The sequence below is a fragment of the Priapulus caudatus genome, unplaced genomic scaffold (genome assembly GCF_000485595.1).
Source record: "Priapulus caudatus unplaced genomic scaffold, Priapulus_caudatus-5.0.1 Scaffold70, whole genome shotgun sequence".
In the NCBI taxonomy this organism is placed as follows: Eukaryota; Metazoa; Priapulida; class Priapulimorpha; order Priapulimorphida; family Priapulidae; genus Priapulus; species Priapulus caudatus.
In genome coordinates this window covers 376945-402982 of record NW_014577131.1, presented here as the reverse complement: position 1 = coordinate 402982, position 26038 = coordinate 376945, and the positions used below count along the sequence as shown (strand labels likewise).

At 40.8% G+C, this 26038-nt stretch overlaps 1 protein-coding gene across 2 annotated transcripts; it reads left to right on the top strand.

Annotated features, from left to right (window-relative positions):
* The first annotated feature begins 7 nt into the window (after positions 1–7).
* Positions 8–12839, top strand: LOC106821392. Of its 2 annotated transcripts, none has more exons than XM_014826161.1 (2): positions 8–104; positions 11517–12839. In XM_014826161.1, exons 1-2 carry the CDS (start codon positions 96–98, stop codon positions 12483–12485), a joined length of 978 nt encoding a protein of 325 aa, XP_014681647.1. In that variant the 5' UTR covers positions 8–95; the 3' UTR covers positions 12486–12839. The 2 variants fall into 2 exon arrangements, with proteins under 2 accessions (XP_014681647.1, XP_014681645.1); XM_014826159.1 differs by having other exon boundaries at positions 8–119; positions 11532–12839.
* The last annotated feature ends 13199 nt before the right edge of the window (positions 12840–26038 follow it).

The window sequence follows — 26038 nt, the reverse complement described above, 5'->3', positions numbered from 1 at the left end:
ATTAGAGTACACACCGTATCTTGTATACTCTAGAGCTTATACCGAAATCGTTTATCGGCATTCTGATAGAGATTGATTCTCACAACAACACAGTCATGAAGTACATCGAAGAATTCCAGGTGAGACTCGAGGGAGAAACCTTTCTGCCGGGTGATGTTCTCCGTGGCAGCGTCTCCTTCATACTGCGTCAACCGATCAACGCGAAATCACTGGCTATCAACTTCGAGAGAGAAGGGCTTGCTGTTGCTACTCAGCTGAAGAATAAGAACTGCAGCCGCCAGTTCATGTATCTAAATGAAAAGGTAGCGGTGTTTAACAAGTCACAACCAGAGGCGATGGGGGCTTTCCAAACTCCCGGCAAGCACACGTTCTTCTTCCGCCATCGTCTACCGAAGAACCTTCCGCGAAGCTTCAGTTACTCTGCAGCCGACCACGACGCGAACATTTCCTACTCTATCTACGCTGTGTTGAAGACACCGAAGAGGTTCCGCTGCAAGCAGACGACCACCAGGGCAGAAGTAACGATACTGAAGACACAGAGCGATTACGATGATGAATTCGACTTTGAAGCAATTTCCTCTGATAGACATGGCGATTGTACATACACGTACGTTCCTCTAAACGAGCTTGAGCGTAACAACGGACACAGCAAGCTAGAAAGAGTGGCCACGCAGCTACCGTCCAGCGATAACGCAGCCAGATTGATGAGATCTTCATCGCAGTCCAGCAGCGAGAGCTTGAGCGATAGTGATACCGAATCTACCGGGTCTAGCGACAGCGAGCTGAGTAGTTCCTATGATTCCGACAGCGACATCATGTCGCTTGGTTTGCTGGGTAGCGATAAGACGTATGATGTAACCTCTTGTGTCCAGCAAATAAACTTGGCCTCTGATAGACTCGGGAATAGTTCACTGTTCAAAACTGTCATCGTAATCTAAATATTTTGCATGTTATTAATTTTAGCTTGTTATAATATCGCGTGCATAGTTAATGTGCGAGACTTGATATCATTTTTTTACATTTTTATTAGAGAGCTCATCGTGTCGTAGGTATTCATACTATAAAACTATAGAAGCTTGGCGTGTAGGCGGTTGGCATACACGACTAAAGCCAAATTGTACATACTGAAATACACCCATATGTAAATAATGTGATGTACGATATTCATGCATGAATTAAACTACGATTTACCTAATCAGTGTGAATAGTATTTGTTTGTAATTAGACTCACCACTACATTCACACATCACGGCTAAAACACATACAAACGTTATTAGTAAAATATACACCTACATCTGTTTACTGTCACTCCGTGTAGTAGACACGTGTATAAACTAAATTACGTCATGTGTAGTATCATGTGTATAAATTAAACAACGCAACCGCATTCGCTTGTAGTAACGGGGTTGTAACATCCTCGATGTCTGGAGGATAGCACAATACCAATGGAGTTAAGCATTGATCACATCACTGTAGTCGGTTATTAGTGCATGCACTGATATCTCTGTGGTCGGTGGAGATTCCCAAAACGCGACGAGGGACAAGCACCAGTTATAAGTAGTATAATGCCATTGAACAGAAAACTTTTATTGCCATGTTACACAATGCGAATACAGCCAGTTCACATAGGCTTCATATCATACCGTACAAAATAAAGCACACTTTACACGACAAATGCCTGTTATCTTCATTATTTGAAACGCTTTAGGAAGAACTTCGAATTGCGTTTCAACAATTCACGTTGATTTCCACTTCCGATGCGATTAGCATAATGTTAAATTTTTTCTAAATCCATAAAATGCTTGGGATCAAATGCAAAAATAGGATATTTCGTGTTTTTGGATGTTTATTAAGATGATAGGGAGAAAATCATAATAGAATTGATTGACGTGTACCATGATGTCCAGACTACACTTGAATCTTGCCCTTGCCTTGCACTTACAGCGTATTCAGATTCCTCCATGATACGGAAATGTGCCATTAATTCGTAACACTATGGTTCTATTATTACATCATCCCCCAGGCAGGTGCATGGGTAATATGGAGAATAGTGACAACGGCACAGTAAAAACACAGCCGACACATCCGTACATGAGGGTCATGCATGATTTAAAGCCACGTACCGCCATTCTAACTCCGCCGTTTTCATTACGATCACGGCGTGTATATGGAATTCGTTTTCCATACGTATTAATTATGTTTTCCATAGTCTGGTGCAATGTATATTACATTCTAACGACTTCGCTGTTCGTAAATGTAGACAATGTTTCCGTACGTTACTTTATTACGGTGTTTTTCTTATACGCAATATGATAAACAGGTCGCCTACACCTGCGTCCTCACGTCATATACTTCCTTCCACCTTTGTGAGCATCTTGCATTGTAACTACACGCGACATAGTTGCGGTGTTTTTGCTACTTTCACTTTCCGCGTCATTAAGCCGAGACCCAGCCTTGTACCGCCCAAGATAACGAGCAAAACAGTGCCATTATTACTCGATCGAGTGATGACACCATCACGTCGCCTAGCTAGATGTTCCACTAAACAACAAATTAAGTCTCGTTCAAATACGACGGATGTTTGTTTGCCTTCAACTATATTGCTGTTTGCGCACCTGCATGTGTAAGTAAGGAAATAAAAGGGTCACATTAGGGGTTCAGACAGTTCAATGAAAGAATAGTTTGTTTCCTTCGCGGGTGCAATAATTATTGGTCTCGTAATTTTCGAAAGATTATAAATAAACTATACAGATTTTCGGTACTCAATGACCCATTCCACGATAAAATATAATTATTGCAATAGAATCCATTAAGCATAGGATTATCCGGTTTAATTATTAACGCTGTTAACAATGTTGTATACATGCATGTGTATGTGAGTTCGACAACTTTCAGGAAAGGTTACGTGTAGCATTCAAGTGAATTTAAGTCATCCAAGATTATTGCGCGAGTTCATTAAAAATATTAATGTATTAATTTTTTTAAATATGCTGAAATTATAATCAATGAATTTTGTCCTACAATGAACCGAACAAAATATCATCAAGAGAAATATCTTATAAATGGCATTTTGAATAACAAAACATTAGCGCTTGGTAGATATTTATCCATAGACGTAGAATAGCATTTCATGTAGGAAAGATCCTCCTCTTTTTTATGTCCATAACTTTTCTATCGACCGAACTCAATTAACTAGATGTTTTCATTTACGTCAGAATAAATGCTTCAATCTACAACAACCATTATATATACAAGAATATAGTCGGTAGACCAAACAACACAACAGTGATCTACACAGATCAAGCACGTTTTCATGAAGGCAATCTTTCGTTGCTGCTAGATCTTTAGGAAGTAAAAAAATATTTTCGCAACAGAATTGTCGCAAATAACAAGGTTCAAGAACGTAAGCACAATTTTATCACGTTGCTTACCAATAAAGGTTTTCAGCAACAGAGGTAGGAAATAAAAACATCATTAGCAGTCTGTGAAAATCGTTGGTGCAGAACTGATGGGCCGACTGGCCGCGCAAGCATGTCGTCTGCTTGTGACGTCACTGCTACACATCCAATACACGCTGGCGATCAGGAAGGTCAAACAACAGACGCCGAGTAGTATAAATGCAGGAAGACGTTTGAGCAAAGATACATTGCATCCACGAGACCAATAGAGTACACACCGTACCTTGTATACTCTAGAGCTTATACCGAAATCGTTTTTCGGCATTCTGATAGAGATTGATTCTCACAACAACACAGTCATGAAGTGCATCGAAGAATTCCAGGTGAGACTCGAGGGAGAAACCTTTCTGCCGGGTGATGTTCTCCGTGGCAGCGTCTCCGCGAAATCACTGGCTATCAACTTCGAGGGAGAAGGGCTCGCTGTTGCTACTCAGCTGAAGAATAAGAACTGCAGCCGCCAGTTCATGTATCTAGACGAAAAGGTAGCGGTGTTTATCAAGTCCCAACCAGAGGCGATGGAGGCTTTCCAAACTCCCGGCAAGCACACGTTCTTCTTCCGCCATCGTCTACCGAGGAACCTTCCGGGAAGCTTCAGTTACTCTGCAGCCGACCACGACGCGAGCATTTCCTACTTCGTCTACGCTGTGTTGAAGACACCGAAGAGGTTCGGTTGCAAGCAGACGATCACCAGGGCAGAGGTAACGATACTGAAGACACAGAACGATTACGACGAGGATTTCGATTTTGAAGATAATAACTCTGATGGGCATGGCGGCTGCAGATACACGCACGTTCCCCTAAACGAGCTTGAGCGTAACAACGGACACATGAAGCTAGAAAGAGTAGCCACGGAGCTATCATCGAGCGATAGCGCAGCTAGATTCACAAGATCTTTATCGCAGTCCAGTAGCGACAGCTTGAGCGATAATGATACCGAATCTACCGGGTCTAGCGACAGCGAGCTGAGTAGTTCCTACGATTCCCACAGCGATATCGTGTCGCTTGGTTCGCTAGGTAACGATGAGACGTATGATGTCACCTCTTGTGTCCAGCAAATAAGCATGTCATCTGATAGACCTGGGAATAGTTCGCTATTCAAAACTGTCATTGTAATCTGAATATTTCGCATGCGATTCATTTCAGCTTGCGATAATGTCGCTAGCACAGTTAACGATACTAATGTGCAAGACTTGATATCATTCTTATTATTTATAGTAGACAGCGTGTCCTATTGTAATATTCATACTATTAAACTACAGAAGCTTGGCATGTAGGTGTTTAGCTTACACTGCTAAGTAAGGCCAAATTGTATATAATGAAATACACCGATATGTAAATAGTGCCATGTATAATATCATGTATATGTGAATTAAACTGTGATTTACTTAATCAATGTGTTTCGTTTTTGTTTGTAAAAGGACTCGGTCCTAAAGTCACCCATCACAGCTAAAACACGTAAAAATTGCATTAGTAGATAAAAACCCCTTAAACCTGTGTAATTTTACTTCGTGAAGCAGACCACGCACTCCTACACTTTTATAGTTAACCTGCATCAAAAGTTCACTCGCCTAATCGTTAACTAATGTCACATCCTTATGGTAAATGTCTGTGTTTAGCATCAAAGTTCTATAACATAGTCTAGCTTAATCAACAATGCGATACATCTTATTGATGTCATACTCACATCGCTACGCATCAGCAAACTGCCTTCTCCTGTGTTAAAGCAACTGGAACATCCTTGATGTTTAGCAGCTAGCACAATAAGGTTAGGACGTTAAGTCTAATGCACATGAACACGTCTTTAAGGCAGATGTCACAGTGGTCTGGGGAGATAACACACGACTATGGGAAGCATCAGTAACAAGTTCAATACTGACATTCAACGGGACTTTCTTTGCTGTTTTTAACCCATAAAATGTTAGGAATTAAATACGAACACCAGGCATTACAGAATTTGCGACGTTAATTCAGATGATATATACATTAAATCAATGCAGGATTGATTAAATGTTCATCAAGCTATCCAGATTGCACTCGCATCTTCCTCTCGCTCCAGAACTTGTACTTGCAACATTTCCAGATTTCTCCTTTACAGGGGACATGTGTGATTTGTGTTGAACGCTATAGTCCTATGAATACATCGTTTCCCATACAAGTGCGTGAGTAATGTGTAAAATAATGACAATGACTCAGTACAAATTCAGACGGTGCGTCCGTACGTTAGGGGCATGTCTGATTTAAAATCACGTACTGTTATTCTAACTCCGCCGTTTTCATCGTCATCGCGGCGTGTTATTAAATAGGTAACGCTTCATTTCGTTGCCCGTAGTTAGATGCAGTATACATTGCATTCTAACGACCTCACTATCCGTAAATGTATAGACGATGTTTCCGTACATTCCTTTATTACGTTGTTTTTTAATATGTAGCTTTACAGAAAATTTGACTACACCTACGTCCTCAAGCCATACATCCTTTCACTTCTGTACACAACTTGCGTGACTATTAGCGACATAGCCGCGGCGTCTTGCTACATGCTTTCACTTTCCGCGTCATTAAGCCGAGACCCGACCTCGCACTGCCCAAGATAACGAGCGAAACAGCGTCACTGTTACTCGGTTGCGTGATGACACGATTATGTTCCGCCAAACAGCCGAAAGCCTCACAACAGAAAAATACGACGGATGTTTGTTTGCCTTCAACCACATTGTTGTTTGCGCACATGCACGAATAAGGAAAGAAATGGGTCACATTAAAAGTCAGGAAGTTCAAGGGGAAAGAATAACTTGTTTCGTTCGGGAGTATAACATCGGTCTTGTCATTTTCCGAAGGTTTTGATTAAACTAAACGGATGTTCGGAGCTTGATAACCCATGCATTTAACGATAAAATATTATTGTGATATAATCCATTTACCATAGAATTATTGGGTGTAGTTGCTTACATTATTGACACAATATGACATTAACAACAATAACGTATTGATTCTCTGAAATATGTTGCAACTGTGATGAATGAATTTCGCTTAAAGTTCGCGGAATATAATATCATCAAGATAATTATTGATTCATATGAAATGTTAAATATTTAAACATGAACGGGTGGTTGATACTTATCCATAGACCTTGAATAGCAATTTCATGTATGAATGGCTCCTCTGTTTTATGTCCATAACTTTTCTGCCGATAGATATCAAATTACTAGTTGTTTTTGTTTACGTCTGAATAACTACTACAATCTACCACAAGCATAACATTTACACCAGTATTTAGTTGATAGACCAAACAACACAACAGTAATCTTCAAAGTTAATTCAAGCACGTTTTCATGAGGGCAAATTTTCGTAGCTGCTAGAGCTTAGGAAGTAACATAATATTTTTGCAACAGAAAATGTCGCAAATAACAAGGTTCAAGAACGTTAAAACCAAATTTTGCACGTTGCTTACCAATAAAGTTTTCCGCGATACAACAAAGGTAGGACATAAAAACATCATTAGCAGTCTGTGAAAAATCGTTGGTGCAGAACTGATGGGCCGACTCAAACTCCACGACAGATGGCGCTCTCGCTCTGGCTCAATTATCCTGAGTGTGGGAAGGGGGCGCTGCATGTAGTTTTGGGGCCGACTGCGACTGGCCGCGCAAACATGTCGTCTGCATGTGACGTCCTCAGCTACATAACCAATACACGCGGGCGACCAGGAAGGCTAAAAAACAGACGCCGAGTAGTATAAATGCAGGAAGACATTCAAGCAAAGATACATTGCATCCACGACACCAATAGAGAACACATCGTATCTTGTATAATCTAGAGCTTAATCAGCTTATACCGAAATCGTTTATCGGCATTCAGTTAGAGATTGATTCTTACAACAACACAGTCATGAAGTACATCGAAGAATTCCAGGTGAGACTCGAGGGAAAAACTTTTCTGCCGGGTGATGTTCTCCGTGGCAGCGTCTCCTTCATACTGCGTCAACCGATCAACGCGAAATCACTGGCTATCAACTTCGAGGGAGAAGGGCTCGCTGTTGCTACTCAGCTGAAGAATAAGAACTACAGCCGCCAGTTCATGTATCTAGACGAAAAGGTAGCGGTGTTTAACAAGTCACAACCAGAGGTGCTGGAGGCTTTCCAAATTCCCGGTAAGCACACGTTCTTCTTCCGCCATCGTCTACCGAGGAACCTTCCGCAAAGCTTCAGTTACTCTGAAGCCGACCACGACGCGAGCATTTCCTACTCTATCTACGCCATGTTGAAGACACCAAAGAGGTTCGGCTGCAAGCAGACGATCACCAGGGCAGAGGTTACGATACTGAAGACACAGAGCGACTACGATAAGGATTTCGACTTTGAAGCAATTTTCTCTGATGGGCATGGCGATTGTACATACACGTACGTTCCTCTAAACAAGCTTGAGCGTAACAACGGACACATGAAGCTAGAAAGAGTGGCCACGCAGCTACCGTCCAGCGTTAGCGCAGCCAAATGGATGAGATCTTCATCGCAGTCCAGCAGCGAGAGCTTGAGCGACAGCGATACCGAATCTACCGGGTCTACTGACAGCGCTCTGACTAGTTCATACGATTCCTTTAGCAGCGACACCATGTCAATGTCGGGCAACTCCGAGAACGAGACGAGCGATATCACCTATACGGTCAAGCAAATGAACTTGTCCTCTGATATACTCCAAAACAATTCACTGTTCAAAAACTGTCATATATCATTGTTATCTGAATATATCACAGCATCACATTTGTATATATATATATATAATTATAGTCGTACGAAAGTATCTCGTATTGCCATAATCAATGAGCTTGTGCATAATATGCATAAAGCTTACTGTCTGCAAATATTGATATTCGGTATGACTTCTTACGACCCTAATAAGAATACTTGATTCCATTCATATCCGAAAGCTAGTCGTGTAGGTAGAGTGCAATGGTGTTTACACCTTCGATTTGCTGGCGTCTGTCTTAAACGAAATTGTATCGAAACAAATCGTATATTGTATATAACCTACACCGATATGTAAATAATTTTATCAATATAATTATGAATTAAACCATTAATAATTTACTTAATGTGTCTAGCGTTTTATTGTAATGATATTCACCGTAGTAAATCATCAGTACCAAAACTTATAGAATTAGATACTTACTGCGGAAATACGAGCAAATCTCCCAATCTATTTACTGTATATCTTTAACATAGACCGTGTTACTCGGGTGTTTCTTTTATACATCATATATCAGAGATATTTCACACATCAAATCAGAATGTCTAATTCTCATTTTTACCAACATAAGTATGTGATATTATACATCCGTAATCCAATTAACTATAACACGGTATTTGAAATCAACGATGTGTAACATTGTGTTCAATGGTAACGAAGCCACGCTAACGTAGCCATGTATACGTATATCAGCCTATATATGATCATTGCCCGTAAACACGAGACATGAACATTGCAGATGTGCTTTACGTAATAACATACTGCGACTCATCTTCAGACATATAGCTTTAGCTAATGTCTTGAAACACATGTTTAGACATTTATCTTTAGACCCGTCTTTAAACGCATATCGTCATTCATTCACATCTATTTACACACAGCACCATCCGTATGCACGTATTTAGACACTTGTCGTTAGACTCATTATTAGACACACGTCACTGCATCCACGTTTATACAAGTATCTTTTCACAATTAAGTATCTTAGGACACATATTAAGACACAGGTCACTAGGACTATCTTCACACATATTTGTCTATATTTATATAAATATCTCTATATATTTAGATAAATATTTGTAGATCTATCTTCGAACTCATACTGGACACACCATTGCTATCTATACTGGTAAAATGATGATTGTTATCGGCGATGCGTTAAGACAGACATGTGATGAGGAACGAGCACAGGTCCTTGTGATCTTGTTACTCACCGGGAATAAAGACGCCTCACACAAGCTTTTCGTGCCATGCATTTAAAAGCGAAGCTCTCATTACATGACGAATGTCGAGTTCTATAGCTTTTTTATAGAAACATTTAATGAAGCGGTCTGCAGATCAGAAGAGAATCGGAGTTAGAATAAGTCACTTGGAAAATCATTGCAGATATATATATAGGATAATTGTAAATCTTTGTTAAATCTGCAAAATCCTTAGGTCACCGCATAAAAAAAAACCAGAAAAGTCACGTTTTTGAATTTTTAACCGTTCATTTGAAAAGAAAATATTGAAATTAAATGTTTTAAACGGATCCCAAAAGCTTACCTTATTGTTTCTTTGAAGCATCGTTGATCCTGACTAGCAACGATATCCACATGTGTACAACTCCTATAAACCTGGTCTACTGGCAAGTTTATGGATTGTAGATTAACGACCTCACAGCCATGCGATGTTTGTGACGTTTCCGTACGTCTATTGGTTCACGTGTGTTCCTTAGGCACTTGATAAAAACAAGTCATCGACGCTTGCACGTGTCCTTACGCGTTACACTTCCACCTCTATCAGTCACCTTGGGCGATCACCCACGCCATGCCTACGTGCTTTGCTGCTTTTACTCTCTGTTTCTATGTTTCTATACAACGTCGTTAAGTCGAGACCCGACCTTGCACCGAATGACACGCGTGCCGAACAACAAACCTATTCTAGCTGGTGTAGAGCAAACCAGCTACCGATTCTCACGTAGGCACAGAGAGAGAGAGAGAGAGAGAGAGAGAGAGAGAGAGAGAGAGAGGAGAGACAGAAGAGAGAGAGAGAGAGAAGAGAAAGAGAGAGAGAGAGACGAGATGAGAGAGGAGAGAGAGAAAGAGAGAGAGAGAGAGAGAGACAGAGAGAAGCGAGAGAGAGAGAGAGAGAGAGAAAGAGAGAGAGGAGAGAGAGAAAAGAGAAGAAAGAAGAGCGTTATTTGTCACCTGCTCATCACTCAGATGTACTGATGTTCCGCCACGATAATTTCATGTACGCAAAAATATTGAAGTTCTTGTTTACCTTCAACTGTGACGTTGTTGTCATGACTCGCAATAATAGAGAAAGGCGCGCGAGAGAGAGAGAGAGAGAGGGCCACGAAAGAGTTAATCTCTGTTTTTCAACTATGATTTTGCCTTCATTGTTTCGGGCGTTTAACCTCCTGTCCTGGGTTTGTTAAACAATTGTCGCTTTACCTATATATATATATATATATATATATATTTATTTATTTATTTATTTATTTATGTGTCACGTTGGTCGATTTCACAATGCGATCGGATTATTCCACGCAGTTGCCTTTCCACAGCATATACGCTCTTAATTAAGACTTTTATTAAGAATTATTGTACGTTCTACGTTATTTTTTTATAATTTTAAAAACTTTCCACGCAGCATTGCCAATATCTTTTAGTATTTCACATTTATTATCATTCTACTACTGTATAGAAATAACCTATATATTCAGCAACATGGCGCATCGGCATTTAATTAGCTTGGCCATTAGAATTAGAACCTAGGCAGTTATTCGTTCAATCAAACGGAAGTTGAATATCAGGAGAAAAATGATGTATATATTTGCCAGACAGAATCTTACGCACAGTTCTTCATTAATATCAGGATACCAGCGATAAATAACCAGACGTTCGTTGAAAAGGTTAGTTGTCATGCTATAAACACATGTAGTAATAGACAGATCATAAGCAATTTTCCACAACTATATCAAACAAGTCTAGCTTGGATTACCACAACGTTGCATGCTTTTGTATCGAGGTGAATGTGGTTAGCAAGCAAGGTCGCAAATATAAAACATCATTAGCAGACGTTGAAAGTCGTTGATGCAGAACTGGGCGAACGACTGACTGGCAGCGCAAGCATTTTTCTGTTTGTGACGTCACTAGCTGTTCAGCCAATACTCGCTGTCGACCCCGAAGGTCAAACAACAGTCACCAGGTAGTATAAATGCAGGAAGACATTTGAGGAAAGGTATATTCCACCAAGAATCTTGTATACTCTAGGGCGTATACTGAAATCGTCTCTCGGCGTCCAACTAGTGATTGTGGCACAGTCATGAAGTACATCGAAGAATTCCAGGTGAGACTCGAGGGAGAAACCTTTCTGCCGGGTGATGTTCTCCGTGGCAGCGTCTCATTCATACTGCGTCAACCGATCAAAGCGAAATCACTGGCTATCAACTTCGAGGGAGAAGGGCTCGCTGTTGCTACTCAGCTGAAGAATAAGAACTGCAGTCGTCAATTCATGCACCTAGAGGAAAAGGTAGCGGCGTTTAACAAGTCACAACCAGAGGTGATGAAAGCTTTTCAAACTCCCGGTAAGCACACGTTCTTCTTCTTCCATCGTCTACCGAAAAACCTGCCGGGAAGCTTCAGTTACTCTGCAGCCGACCACGACGCGAGCATTGCCTACTGCATCTACGCTGTGATAAAGGCACCGAAGAGGTTTGGCTGCAAGCAAATGGTCGCCAGAGCAGAGGTAACGATACCGAAGACACAGAGCGACTACGATGAGGATTTCGACTTTGAAGAGATTTGCGCTGATGGCGATTGCACATACACGTACGTTCCTCTAAACGAGCTTGAGCGTAACAGCGGACACAAGAAGCCAGAGAGAGTGGCTACGCAGCTACCATCCAGCCTTAGCGCGGCCAGATTCATTCGATCTTCATCGCAGTCCAGCACCGAAAGCTCGAGTGATAGTGTTACTGGATCTGCCGTCTCCACCGACAACGTGCTGAATGAATCTTACGATTCCCACATGTCGCTGGGTTCGATGGGTAGCGAGTCTAGCGACCACAGTCGCCTGTCGTCGCAGAGCAGTGAAAGCGACGCCTTCGACAGCAGCCGACACACGTCGGTCGACGACAGCGGGCTGGACGACAACGACGTACAGGAATACATAGTGAAAGTGCTGCGAGCGACCGACACCGGGAAGGAGACGAGCGATGTTACTTCTTCTGTCGGGAATATGAATATCTCATCTGATAGAGTCAGGAAAACTTCCGTTATTAAGACTGTGATAATCATGTGAATTTTGCTACGAGACAAAGTTTAAATATTATATGGATAACTTGTACTGAATCGTCTATTAATGAGGTAATGGGGTTATTTACTGTAAGCAAACAACGATGCAAGTAATTAAACTGTTCAGATGTATAATGGTTTTTACAACTAACACATTTTTTATTATGAGGTATATATTGCTGTTTAATTTATATCTAGCAAGTGTCGGAGTTCTCCTTAATGTGTAAATTATATTGTGTATTTTTGTATATATATTAAACCACCGGTGAATTAATCCCTGCGTTGAGCACACTCAATTTACACTAACGAAACGCCACAAAATGTCACTAATGCAAAGATACTATTAATTTTCCGATTACGTTTCCACCATTACTGAGACCGCACGACCAGGATCCTTTTCGATTGCTAACGTGCATCTAATAGCAGTTTTTTTTTACCTACAATACATATTTATATTATTGTCAATAAGTGTTTTTCTGATTAATGAACATTTAGTTAGATGATGCATAGGGATGGCAGTAGATACGCTAACGTATACGCTTCATCAGGAGTACGCGCTTTCGCATCCATGAGGGAAAACACAGTGTGTTACCTAACGACCTCGCTGCCGTCAGGCGCGGACGACAAATATCCATAGATTTCTCGATTTTTTAAATTCCTTCATGCGGCATTATGGAAAACGCGCTCAGCGGCGGACGCGCGTCCTTGCTCCACACAATCAACGAGACGGCCCCGTGTCGCGAACTTTCCGCTTTCCGTTTCTTTACGACGTCGTCGAGTCGATACCTGACCTTGCACCGACTGACCCGATGAGCAAAGCCGTGCAATAGTATAGCCGTATCTATAGCGGAGAACCTTTAGCGAGTGTCATGCGTGGTTAGTCACGGCGTGATTATAGTCAGTAGGTATCGGGCCTTGACGCTAAACGACTCACCGTGTAATCTCGCAGTTCTTTGCGTGCATCCGACGCTGCTGTTGTGGGCGGAAATACTCGAGGAATGCAATATAAAAATAGATATAATATGAGATATTTAAAAAAACAAGGCTTACTCGGCACGCTGAGTGAGTAACTTTGTTCGAACTGTCTTCAGTCTGGTCATTTTATGGACATTTTGCCTAACATCGTATAAGTTTGGCTGCGGCTCACTGATCTATTTCTTGATCAGATCTGTTTATTCGAGATCCTTGAACGTTTTTTACTGGTAACCGATATGATTGGCGTGTATATGCGCGGTGCTGGTTTATATCGCTATTTTGTGGACATTTTATTCGCGCCATGTTTCCTCTGCTGCTTATACTTGCGGATGCGTGCCGACTACCAAACTGTCATCTTTGATGCATCAAGGATCTTTCTACCCTTTGGCCAGAGGCGGTTACACGTGCTGCTCTACAAAACGGTCTCTACACTACAGTCTCACGTAGTACGACAACCAGTGCAAGGTCGAATCGTGTTGGTAACTGAAAGTTGGAATAGTAAACCATGCAGCTCAACCGCTGCGGGTGATCACTCAAGTTAATTTACAAAAGAGGAAGTGTACAACGCGCGAGGTCAAAAACCGAACGACTTGTTCACTTCGCCAAATGCCTAAGTCTTAAAGGAACGTGCGTGAATACATTAAAGTTCGTAAACATCGTAAACATATATCGATCGCGATGCCGTTAGCCCTACACTATTATTCTGTCTGTGGGAACTATCCTATGACACATACAACATAGATAGCACTACATCTGTGGGAACGACTACGGTCTAACTGGTGACTACGGAGGTCGTAACATCTTAGTGAAAAAATGAAATCAATCTTAAGTATATTGGCAAATCAATTCATTCTTTTCTTTCGAACCTTTTTTGTACAGATGACTGGCTTCGACATCACAAAACGCTTGAAATCTGATTTTCATATTTTGACTCGAGCACGTTCTGGCATTCTAATCCAATCACCTGTCTGGATATTCTACTATTCGCTAGACATCAAGGATGTTTCTGCCTTCAGGCTACTAGCGAATGCGGTTCGTTCATGCGTGGCCATGTAGGTGCGACATCATTGGTGCAATATGATCTGGTTTCGCGCCTTAAACATATAGCTTGTAGTTAATATAACATACAGATATTTGCTATTAGCGTGAAACTTGGTTTTGCGCATTAGTACGGCAATTCGATAGGTATAGTACATATCCGTAATAGACACGTCTATTGCAGCGTGATCTGCACATACCAATTGAAAGTGTGGAATATGTCTATTTAACAAAGACTATATAAATTCTTGCTGCTAAATGTGTGGTTTTTGGTCAAACGATAACTCTCAGAGAAGCAACAAGTAGAGAATTGATAAAACCTTTGCTGCAATCATAACGCGGGATAGATTTGTAATCGATGTGAATAGTAAGTATTTTCTATTTTTTGAAAGAAATAAGTTGTCGCGATCGTATGTCGTTATAATCAAATACTTGATACATAGATCAATATGATCTGGTTTCGCGCCTTAAACATATAGGTTGTAATTAATATAACACACAGATATCTGCTATTAACGTGAGAATTGGTTTTGCGCATTAGTACGGTAAGTAAGGTACCTATAATACATAGACAGTTAATTGTAGCGAGATCTAAATTTTCCCAATTTAATGCGTAATTAAATGCTTTTAACACATGCTCCTAAATTTATGGCTTTTGCTGAAACGATAATTCTCAGAGAGGCAGCAAGAAGAGAATCCTTACGCTTAATCAATTTAATCTTGAATCAGGTAAAACTTTTGCTGCAATCAAAACACGAGATAGACGTGTAATCTATGGGCCTATATAGTATACCCTATGCTTTAAAAGTAATAAGTTGTCGCGATCGTATGTTGTTATAATCAAACACTTGATACATAGATTAAGTCACTCATGCTTTATTTTATACACGGCTACATCACAGATCACGCTATTTACACATCGGAATACGATATATATATATAAATATAATATGCAACATACGATTGGTTTAGACATAATTATAAATCATATGCAAGCTTTCCATGTGCCTGTGAAGCTGGGGGCACACGAGCGTATTTTTTCGCCCGGTCGCGACGATTAATATCTTTAATATTTATTATCCGTAATTGATATCAACAACACGTCCGATTGGTTTAAAAAAAAAAAAATCGCTCGACAAAATACGCCGGACACGGGCACACGAGCGAATTTGCCAGTAAATAATCGCCGGCGTAAATAATCGGCCGAAAATATCTAACATTTTTGATACGAGCGATTCGTACGGGCGATTAAAATCGGCGTCGACGTGAACGGGCACACGGGCGAATTTTTCGAGCGATTTTAAAATTCGCCGCGATCGGGCGATAAAATACGCTCCTGTGCCCCTACCATTAGGCGCTTACACCTTTACACTCTACCTACACGACTAGATTTCGTATATGAATGGCACCAAGTATTCTTACTAGCGTGTTATTACCGAATATCAATATTATCGGACGGTAACGTTATAAGCTCGTTGATTATGGCAATACGTGATACTTTCAAACGACTAAACCATTGTAATGCTGCGAAATATTCAGATGACAATAATAGTTTTCAACAGTGAATTGTTTTGGAGTAGGCCTATATCAGCGGAGAAGTTCATTTGCTTGACCCTATAGGTGATATCGCCCGTCTCGTTCTCGGAGTTGTCGGACACTGATATAGTGACATCGTACGTCTCATCGCTACCCTGCGAACCAAGCGACACGACGTCGCTGTCGGAATCGTCGGAACTACTCAGCTCGCTGTCGCTAGACCCGGTAGATTCGGTATCACTATCGCTCAAGCTGTCGCTGCTGGTCTGCGATGAAGATCTCATCAATCTGGCTGCGTTATCGCTGGACGGTAGCTGCGCGGCCACTCTTTCTAGCTTCCTGTGTCCGTTGTTACGCTCAAGCTCGTGTAGAGGAATGTACGTGTATGTGCAGCCGCCATGCCCATCAGAGGTAATATCTTCACAGTCGAAATCCTCGTCGTAATCGCTCTGTGTCTTCAGTATTGTTACCTCTGCCCTGGTGATCGTCTGCTTGCAGCCGAACCTCTTCGGTGTCTTCAACACAGCGTAGACGGAGTAGGAAATGCTCGCGTCGTGGTCGGCTGCAGAGTAACTGAAGCTTCCCGGAAGGTTCCTCGGTAGACGATGGCAGAAGAAGAACGTGTGTTTGCCGGGAGTTTGGAAAGCCTCCATCGCCTCTGGTTGTGACTTGTTAAACACCGCTACCTTTTCGTCTAGATACATGAACTGGCGGCTGCAGTTCTTATTCTTCAGCTGAGTAGCAACCGCGAGTCCTTCTCCCTCGAAGTTGATAGCCAGTGATTTCGCGTTGATCGGTTGACGCAGTATGAAGGAGACGCTGCCACGGAGAACATCACCCGGCAGAAAGGTTTCTCCCTCGAGTCTCACCTGGAATTCTTCGATGTACTTCATGACTGTGTTGTTGTGAGAATCAATCTCTATCAGAATGCCGATAAACGATTTCGGTATAAGCTCTAGAGTATACAAGATACGATGTGTACTTTATTGCTCTCCTGGATGCAGTGTACCTTTACTCGGATGTCTTCCTGCATTTATACTACTCGGCGTCTGTTATTTGGCCTTCCTGATCGCCCGCGTGTATTGGTTGTGTAGCTGGTGACGTCACATGCAGACGACATGTTTGCGCGGCCAGTCGGCCCATCAGTTCTGCACCAACGATTTTCACAGACTGCTAATGATGTTTTTATTTCCTACCTCTGTTGCCGACAACTTTTATTGCTTGCTAGGCAACGTCAAGAAATTGTTCATAACGTTCTTGAACCTTGTTATTCGCGACGTTTTCTGATGCGAAAATACTTTGTTGCTAATTGCTAAAGGTCTAGCACCTAAAAAGTAAATATGCTAATCTAATTATAACGTTCTTGACTCCTAATGAATACTGTTGTGTTATTTTATTTCTCGATTTCATCGGTGTAAATATATCGATTGTAGCATTTATTCACACGTAAATAGAAAACAACTAGCCATTTGACTTTGGTCGATAGATAGGCCTAAGTAAGAAACGTATAATAAAAGAACCTTTGTTGCATTCAAATATTTACCGGGTCTATAGATAAATATCTATGGCGCGTTTACTTTTTAACATTCAAAATGTTATAATATAAATATTACAATAATATAATTAAATTGTGATATAAACATGCCTCCTGTTGATATTTTATCCCACGAATCTTAGTTAATTTATTATTGTTGTTACATATTTAAGATAATCAATACAATATTGTTTTTAATACAATCGCTACCTTGTTTAAGGTTACTTTTATTAATTTGATTATAGAGTACGCATGTACACATTTTCCTGAAAGTTATTGAACTATATACTGGGAGATGACATTTTTAACAGTGTTAGTAACTAATCTTACTAAATATATGGTCAACGTATTTTATTAAAACAATTACGATTTATATTAATTATATGATTTCCTTTTATCGTTAGAAAGACCATCGAGCTCCGACAGTCTGTCTAGTTTAAGCAAACCCTTCCGAACATGACGAGACCGATATAACACCCACGAAAAAACAAACTATTCTTTCATTGAACTGTCTGACCCCCTAATGTGAGCCTTTTATTTCCTTACTGACACAGGTGCGCAAACAACAATATAGTTGAAGGCAAACAAACATCCGTCGTATTTAGAAGAGACCTTGTTGTTTAGCGGAACATCTGGCTTGGCGACGTGATGGTGTCATCACCCGACCGAGTAATAATGACACTGTTTTGCTCGTTATCTTGGGCGGTACAAGGCTGGGTCTCGGCTTAATGGCGCGGAAAGTAAAAGTAGCAAAATCACCGCAACTATGTCGCGTGTAGTTACAATACACGGTGTTTACTAAGGTGGAAGGAAGTCTGGCGTAAGGACGCATGTGTAGGCGACTTGTTTGTCAAGCTACTTATGCGGAAAATGTCACAATAAAGTGTTTGCATTCAATGCCTTTAAGAACAGTGAGGTCGTTTTGATGCGATGCCTGTTGCATCTACCTACGGACAGCGAAATGAAATTTCAACGATTAAATACACGCGTAATAACGCGAACGGGTGGTTGACCAAAATCGCGGAGTATGAGAATAACGGTACGTTGGGGGTTTATAATCAACCATGCCGTGAGGTATGGACGCAATCATTTGTATTTTTACTGCGACGGATGCCGTTATTCTACACATTACCATAACACCTTCCTGGGGATCATTCATAACTGATAAAACTATCGTGACTAAGCATGAACCGCTTCCCGCATCGAAGTAGAAAATCCTAGATAGCGAAACAGTGCAAGTGCAAGTTGTCAGGTAGAGCGAAAGATGCGATGGCAAAGAGACGGTGGCAAAATGCGAGCAAGTGCTATGGCAAGGGCAATGTAGAAGTGCTAGGGGCACAGAGGCAAGATGCAAGTGCCTAGCGCAAAGGGCAGATTGCATAGCAATTGTAAATATCCTGATGAACACTTATTATATGCTATTCTTGATTTAACGTACGTCATCTTAATAACATCACATGAACTGGTTAATGTAACGATTTTCATATTTGGGTCTAGGATGTCTATGGGGTTAACAAAGGATTTGAGATTTTGCCATAGCATCGAAGAATGATTANTTGCCATGAAAGTGAGACGTTACAGTTAATGATTAGGTGTGATGCCTTTGATACATGTTAACAATAAAAAGTGGATGAGTGCGTGGTTTGGCTCACGGCGTGACAGTAAACTGATATGAGAGTGCATTCTGTTAATATTTCTTTCTGTGTTTTATCCGTGATGGGGATTGTAGTGCTGAGTCGTTTTACAAACAAATATTAAACACACTGATTAAGTAATCACAGTTTAATTCATATACATGATATTATACATAAAATTATTTACATATCGGTGTATTTTATCATATACAATTTGGCCTCAATAAGTCGGGCAAGCCAACCGTCAACAAATTAAGCTTCTAGACTATCACGGTATGAATACCTACAACACGACATGATGTCTACTATAAATAATAACAATGATATCAAGTCTCGCACATAAGTATCGTTAACTGTGCTAGCGATATTATCGCAAGCTGAAATGAATCGCATGCGAAATATTCAGAATACAATGACAGTTTTAAATAGCGAACTATTGCCAGGTCTATCAGATGACTGTTATTTTGCTGGACACAAGCGGTGACATCGTACGTCTCATCGCTACCCAGCGAACCAAGCGACACGACGTTGCTGTCGGAATCGTAGGAACTACTCAGCTCGCTGTCGCTAGACCCGGTAGATTCGGTATCACTATCGCTCAAGCTGTCGCTACTGGACTGCGATGAAGATCTCATCAATCTGGCTGCGTTATCGCTGGACGGTAGCTGCGTGGCCACTCTTTCTAGCTTGCTGTGTCCGTTGTTACGCTCAAGCTCGTGTAGAGGAATGTACGTGTATGTGCAGCCGCCATGCCCATGAGAGTAATATCTTCACAGTCGAAATCCTCGTCGTAATCGCTCTGTGTCTTCAGTATTGTTACCTCTGCCCTGGTGATCGTCTGCTTGCAGCCGAACCTCTTCGGTGTCTTCAACACAGCGTAGATAGAGTAGGAAATGCTCGCGTCGTGGCGGGCTGCAGAGTAACTGAAGCTTCCCGGAAGGTTCTCGGTAGACGATTGCAGAAGAAGAACGTGTGCTTGCCGGGAGTTGGAAAGCCTCCATCGCCTCTGGTTGTGACTTGTTAAACACCGCTACCTTTTCGTCTAGATACATGAACTGGCGGCTGCAGTTCTTATTCTTCAGCTGAGTAGCAACCGCGAGCCCTTCTCCCTCGAAGTTGATAGCCAGTGATTTCGCGTTGATCGGTTGACGCAGTATGAAGGAGACGCTGCCACGGAGAACATCACCCGGCAGAAAGGTTTTCTCCTCGAGTCTCACCTGGAATTCTTCGATGTACTTCATGACTGTGTTGTTGTGGAATCAATCTCTATCAGAATGCCGACAAACGATTTCGGTATAATCTCTAGAGTATATAAGATACGGTGTGTACTCTATTGCTCTCGTGGATGCAATGTACCTTTGCTTAAATGTCTTCCTGCATTTATACTACTCGGCGTCTGTTGTTCCTTCCTGATCGCCCGCGTGTATTGGTTGTGTAGCTCGTGACGTCACATGCAGACGATATGCTTGCGCGGCCAGTCGGCCCATCAGTTCTGCACCAACGATTTTCACAGACTGCTAATGATGTTTTTATTTCCTACCTCTGTTGCCGACAACTTTTATTGCTTGCTAGGCAACGTCAGGAAATTGTTCATAACGTTCTTGAACCTTGTTATTCGCGACATTTTCTGATGCGAAAATATTTTGTTGCTAATTGCTAAAGGTCTAGCACCTAAAAAGAAAATATGCTAATCTAATGATAACGTTCTTGACTCCTAATGAATACTGTTGTGTTATTTTATTTATCGATTTCATCGGTGTAAATATATCGATTGTAGCATTTATTCACACGTAAATAGAAAACAACTAGTCATTTGACTTTGGTCGATAGATAGGCCTAAGTAAGAAACGTATAATAAAAGAACCTTTGTTGCATTCAAATATTTACCGGGTCTATAGATAAATATCTATGGTGCGTTTACTTTTTATAATTCACAATTTTATTATATAACTAATACAATAATATAATTAAATTGTGATATATATAAACATGCCTCCTGTTGATATTTTATCCCACGAATCTTAGTTCATTCATTATTGTTGTTACATATTTAAGATAATCAATACAATATTGTTTTTAATACAATCGCGACCTTGTTTAAGATTACATTTATTAATTTGATTATAGAGTACGCATGTACACATTTTCCTAAAATTTATTGAACTATATACTGGGAGATAACATTTTTAACAGTGTTAGTAACTAATCTTACTAAATATATGGTCAACGTATTTTATTAAAACAATTACGATTTATATTAATTTTATGATTTCCTTTTATCGTTAGAAAGACCATCGAGCTCCGACAGTCTGTCTAGTTTAAGCAAACCCTTCCGAACATGACGAGACCGATATAACACCCACGAAAAAACAAACTATTTTTCATTGAACTGTCTGACCCCCTAATGTGAGCCTTTTATTTCCTTACTCGCACAGGTGCGCAAACAACAATATAGTTGAAGGCAAACAAACATCCGTCGTTTTTGAAGGAGACTTTGTTGTTTAGCGGAACAGTTAGCTAGGCGACGTGATGGTGTCATCACCCGACCGAGTAATAATAGCACTGTTTTGCTCGTTATCTTGGGCGGTACAAGGCTGGGTCTCGGCTTAATGACGCGGAAAGTGAAAGTAGCAAAAACACCGCAACTATGTCGCGGGTAGTTACAATACACGGTGTTTACTAATGTGAAAGGAAGTCTGGCGTAAGGACGCATGTCTAGGCGACTTATTTGTCAAGCTATACTTATGCGGAAAATGTCACAATAAAGGGTTTACATTTAATACCTTTAAGAACAGTGAGGTCGTTATGATGCGATGCCTGATGCATCTACCTACGCACATCGAAATAAAATTTCAACGATTAAATACACGCGTAACGGTGGTGACCAAAACGGCGAAGTTATAAAATTAGAATAAAGGTACGTGGGTATATATCAACCATGCCCGTGACGTATGGACGCATCATCTGTATTTTTACTGCGCCGGTGCCGTTATTCTACACATTACACATACACCTGCCTGGGGGATATTATAATGATAGAACTATAGTGATTAAACTAATGGCACCCTTCCCCATCGAGTAGAAATCTGGATACGCTGAAAGTGCAAGTGAAGTGTCAGCTAGGCGAAAGATAAGAGTGAAAAGAGAGGTGGCAAAATGCACGATGCAAGTGCTATGGCAAGGGCAAGATGCAAGTGCTAGGGCAAGGGCAAGATGTATAGGCAATGTAAATATCTTGATGAACACTTATTTAATCGTATCTTGATTTACGTACGTCATCTGAATAAATATCACATAACGTGTAATGTACGATTTTCATATTTGGTTCCTAGGATGTTATGGGGTTAAGAAGGATTTCGGATTTTGCCAATAGCATCGGAAATGATTATTAGAATGAATTGCTACAACAAAATTACGCCACACTTCATTAGGCGTCTCTACTAATAAAGTTTCGATTAGACATTCGTCGTGTAATAAGACCTTTAATTTATACGGGTACGATATAGGACTGTGGTAAACCGCCTGAATTCCCAATGTGTTACATGACCACTGAGATTCCTATTTAGTGACAATATTCTACTTGTTATTGATGCAACCCCCTCCCCGTCGCATGCTGGGAATCTCCAACGACCACAGTGACATCTGTCTATAAAGATGTGATTCATGCTTAACTTCCTTGGTATTGCCCTATCTGCTAGACATCAAAGATCGATGTGCAAGTTGCTTTACTACAACATAATGCGGTTTGCTTATGCATATAGTGATGTAAGTACTTATGACACCAAATAGATGCGTCGCATTGTTGGCTTTGCTAAACAATAGCTACGAAAGACAGACATATTTGCCATGAAAGTGAGACGTACAGTTAATGATTAGGTATATGAGCCTTTGATACATGTTAACAATAAAAAGTGGATGAGTGCGTGGGTTGGCTTAAGGCGTGACAGTAGACTGATATAGAAGAGCATTCTGTTAATATTTTCTTTCTGTGTTTTATCCGTGATGTGGGATTGTAGTGCTGAGTCGTTTTACAAACAAATACTAAACACACTGATTAAGTAATCACAGTTTAATTCATATACATGATATTATACATGAAATTATTTACATATCGGTGTATTTCATCATATACAATTTGGCCTCAATAAATCGGGCAAGCCAACCGTCGACAATTTAAGCTTCTAGACTATCACGGTATGAATACCTACAACACGACATGATGTCTACTATAAATAATAACAATGATATCAAGTCTCGCACATAAGTATCGTTAACTGTGCTAGCGATATTATCGCAAGCTGAAATGAATCGCATGCGAAATATTCAGATTACAATAACAGTTTTAAATAGCGAACTATTGCCAGGTCTATCAGATGACATGTTCATTTGCTGGACACAAGCGGTGACATCGTACATCTCATCGCTACCCAGCGAACCAAGCGACACGACGTCGCTGTCGGAATTGTAGGAACTACTCAGCTCGCTGTCGCTAGACCCGGTAGATTCGGTATCACTATCGCTCAAGCTGTCGCTACTGGACTGCGATGAAGATCTCATCAATCTGGCTACGTTATCGCTGGACGGTAGCTGCGCGGCCACTCTTTCTAGCTTGCTGTGTCCGTTGTTACGCTCAAGCTCGTGTAGAGGAATGTACGTGTATGTGCAGCCGCCATGCCCATGAGAGGTAATATCTTCACAGTCGAAATCCTCGTCGTAATCGCTCTGTGTCTTCAGTATTTTTACCTCTGCCCTGGTGATCGTCTGCTTGCAGCCGAACCTCTTCGGTGTCTTCAACACAGCGTAGATAGAGTAGGAAATGCTCGCGTCGTGGTCGGCTGCAGAGTAACTGAAGCTTCCCGGAAGGTTCCTCGGTAGACGATGGCAGAAGAAGAACGTGTGCTTGCCGGGAGTTTGGAAAGCCTCCATCGCCTCTGGTTGTGACTTGTTAAACACCGCTACCTTTTCGTCTAGATACATGAACTGGCGGCTGCAGTTCTTATTCTTCAGCTGAGTAGCAACAGCGAGCCCTTCTCCCTCGAAGTTGATAGCCAGTGATTTCGCGTTGATCGGTTGACGCAGTATGAAGGAGACGCTGCCACGGAGAACATCACCCGGCAGAAAGGTTTCTCCCTTGAGTCTCACCTGGAATTCTTCGATGTACTTCATGACTGTGTTGTTGTAAGAATCAATCTCTATCAGAATTCCGACAAACGATTTCGGTATAATCTCTAGAGTATATAAGATACGGTGTGTACTCTATTGCTCTCGTGGATGCAATGTACTTTTGCTCAAACGTTTTCCTGCATTTATACTACTCGGCGTCTGTTGTTTGGCCTTCCTGATCGCCCGCGTGTATTGGTTGTGTAGCTCGTGACGTCACATGCAGACGACATGCTTGCGCGGCCAGTCGGCCCATCAGTTCTGCACCAACGATTTTCACAGACTGCTAATGATGTTTTTATTTTCTACCTCTATTGTTAAAAGCCTTTATTGGTAAGCAACGTTAGAAAATTGTGTTTACGTTCTTGAACCTTGTTATTTGCGACATTTTCTGTTGCGAAAATATTTTGTTACTTCCTAAAGTTCTAGCAGCAACGGAAGATTGCCCTCATGAAAACGTGCTTGAACTTTGTAGATCACTGTTGTGTTGTTTGATCTACCGACTATATTGGTGTAAATATAATGGTTGTTGTAGATTGTAGCATTTATTCTGACGTAAATGGAAACAACTAGTTAATTGAGTTCGGTCGATAGAAAGGTTATGGACATAAAATACAAGAATCTTTCTTACATAAAATGCTATTCTACATATATGGATAAAATAAGTGAAACTAAATATAAAGATATATGCGTTTTAAATGACACTTTGAGTGTCAAAACATTAACGCGTGGTAGATATATTATATCGTTCATGTTTTAACACACAAAATGTCATTTAAAACACACATATCGTAATGTTATTAATTCCACTTATTTTAGGACAAAATTCATTGATTATAGTTGCAGCATACTTTAGAAAATTAATACATTAATATTTTTAATGAACTCGCGCAATAATCTTGGATGACTTAAATTCACTTGAATGTAAACCTAACTTTTCCTGAAAGATGTCGAACTCATATACACATGCATGTATACAACATTGTTAACAGCGTTAATAACTAAACCTGATAACCCTATGCTCAACGAATTCTTTTGCAATAATTATATTTCATGATTATATTTTATCGTTGAATGGGTCATTGAGCTCCGAAAATCTGTCTAGTTTAACTAAAACCTTTCAAAAATGTCTAGACCATTGTTGCACTCTCAAAGAAAACAAGCCTTTCTTTCATTGAACTGTCTGGTCCTTAATGTGACCCTTTTATTTCCTTACTCGCACAGGTGCTCAAACAACAATATAGTTGAAGGCAAACAAACATCCGTCGTATTTAAAGGAGACTTTGTTGTTTAGCGGAACATTTAGCTATAGGCGATGCGATGGTGTCATCACCCGACCGAGAATAATGTCACTGTTTTGCTCGTTATCTTGGGCGGTACAAGGCTGGGTCTCGGCTTAATGACGCGGAAAGTGAAAGTAGCAAAAACACCGCAACTATGTCGCGGGTAGTTACAATACACAATGTTCACTAAGGTGGAAGGAAGTCTGGCGTAAGGACGCATGTGTAGGCGACTTGTTTGTCAAGCGGAAAATGTCACAATAAAGGATTTACATTTAATACAACAAGGTCGTTAGGATGCGATTCCTGTTGCATCTATTTACGGACATCGAAATGAAATTTCAACGATTAAATACACGCGCAACGGCGGTGACCAAAACTGCGGAGTTAGAATAACGGTACG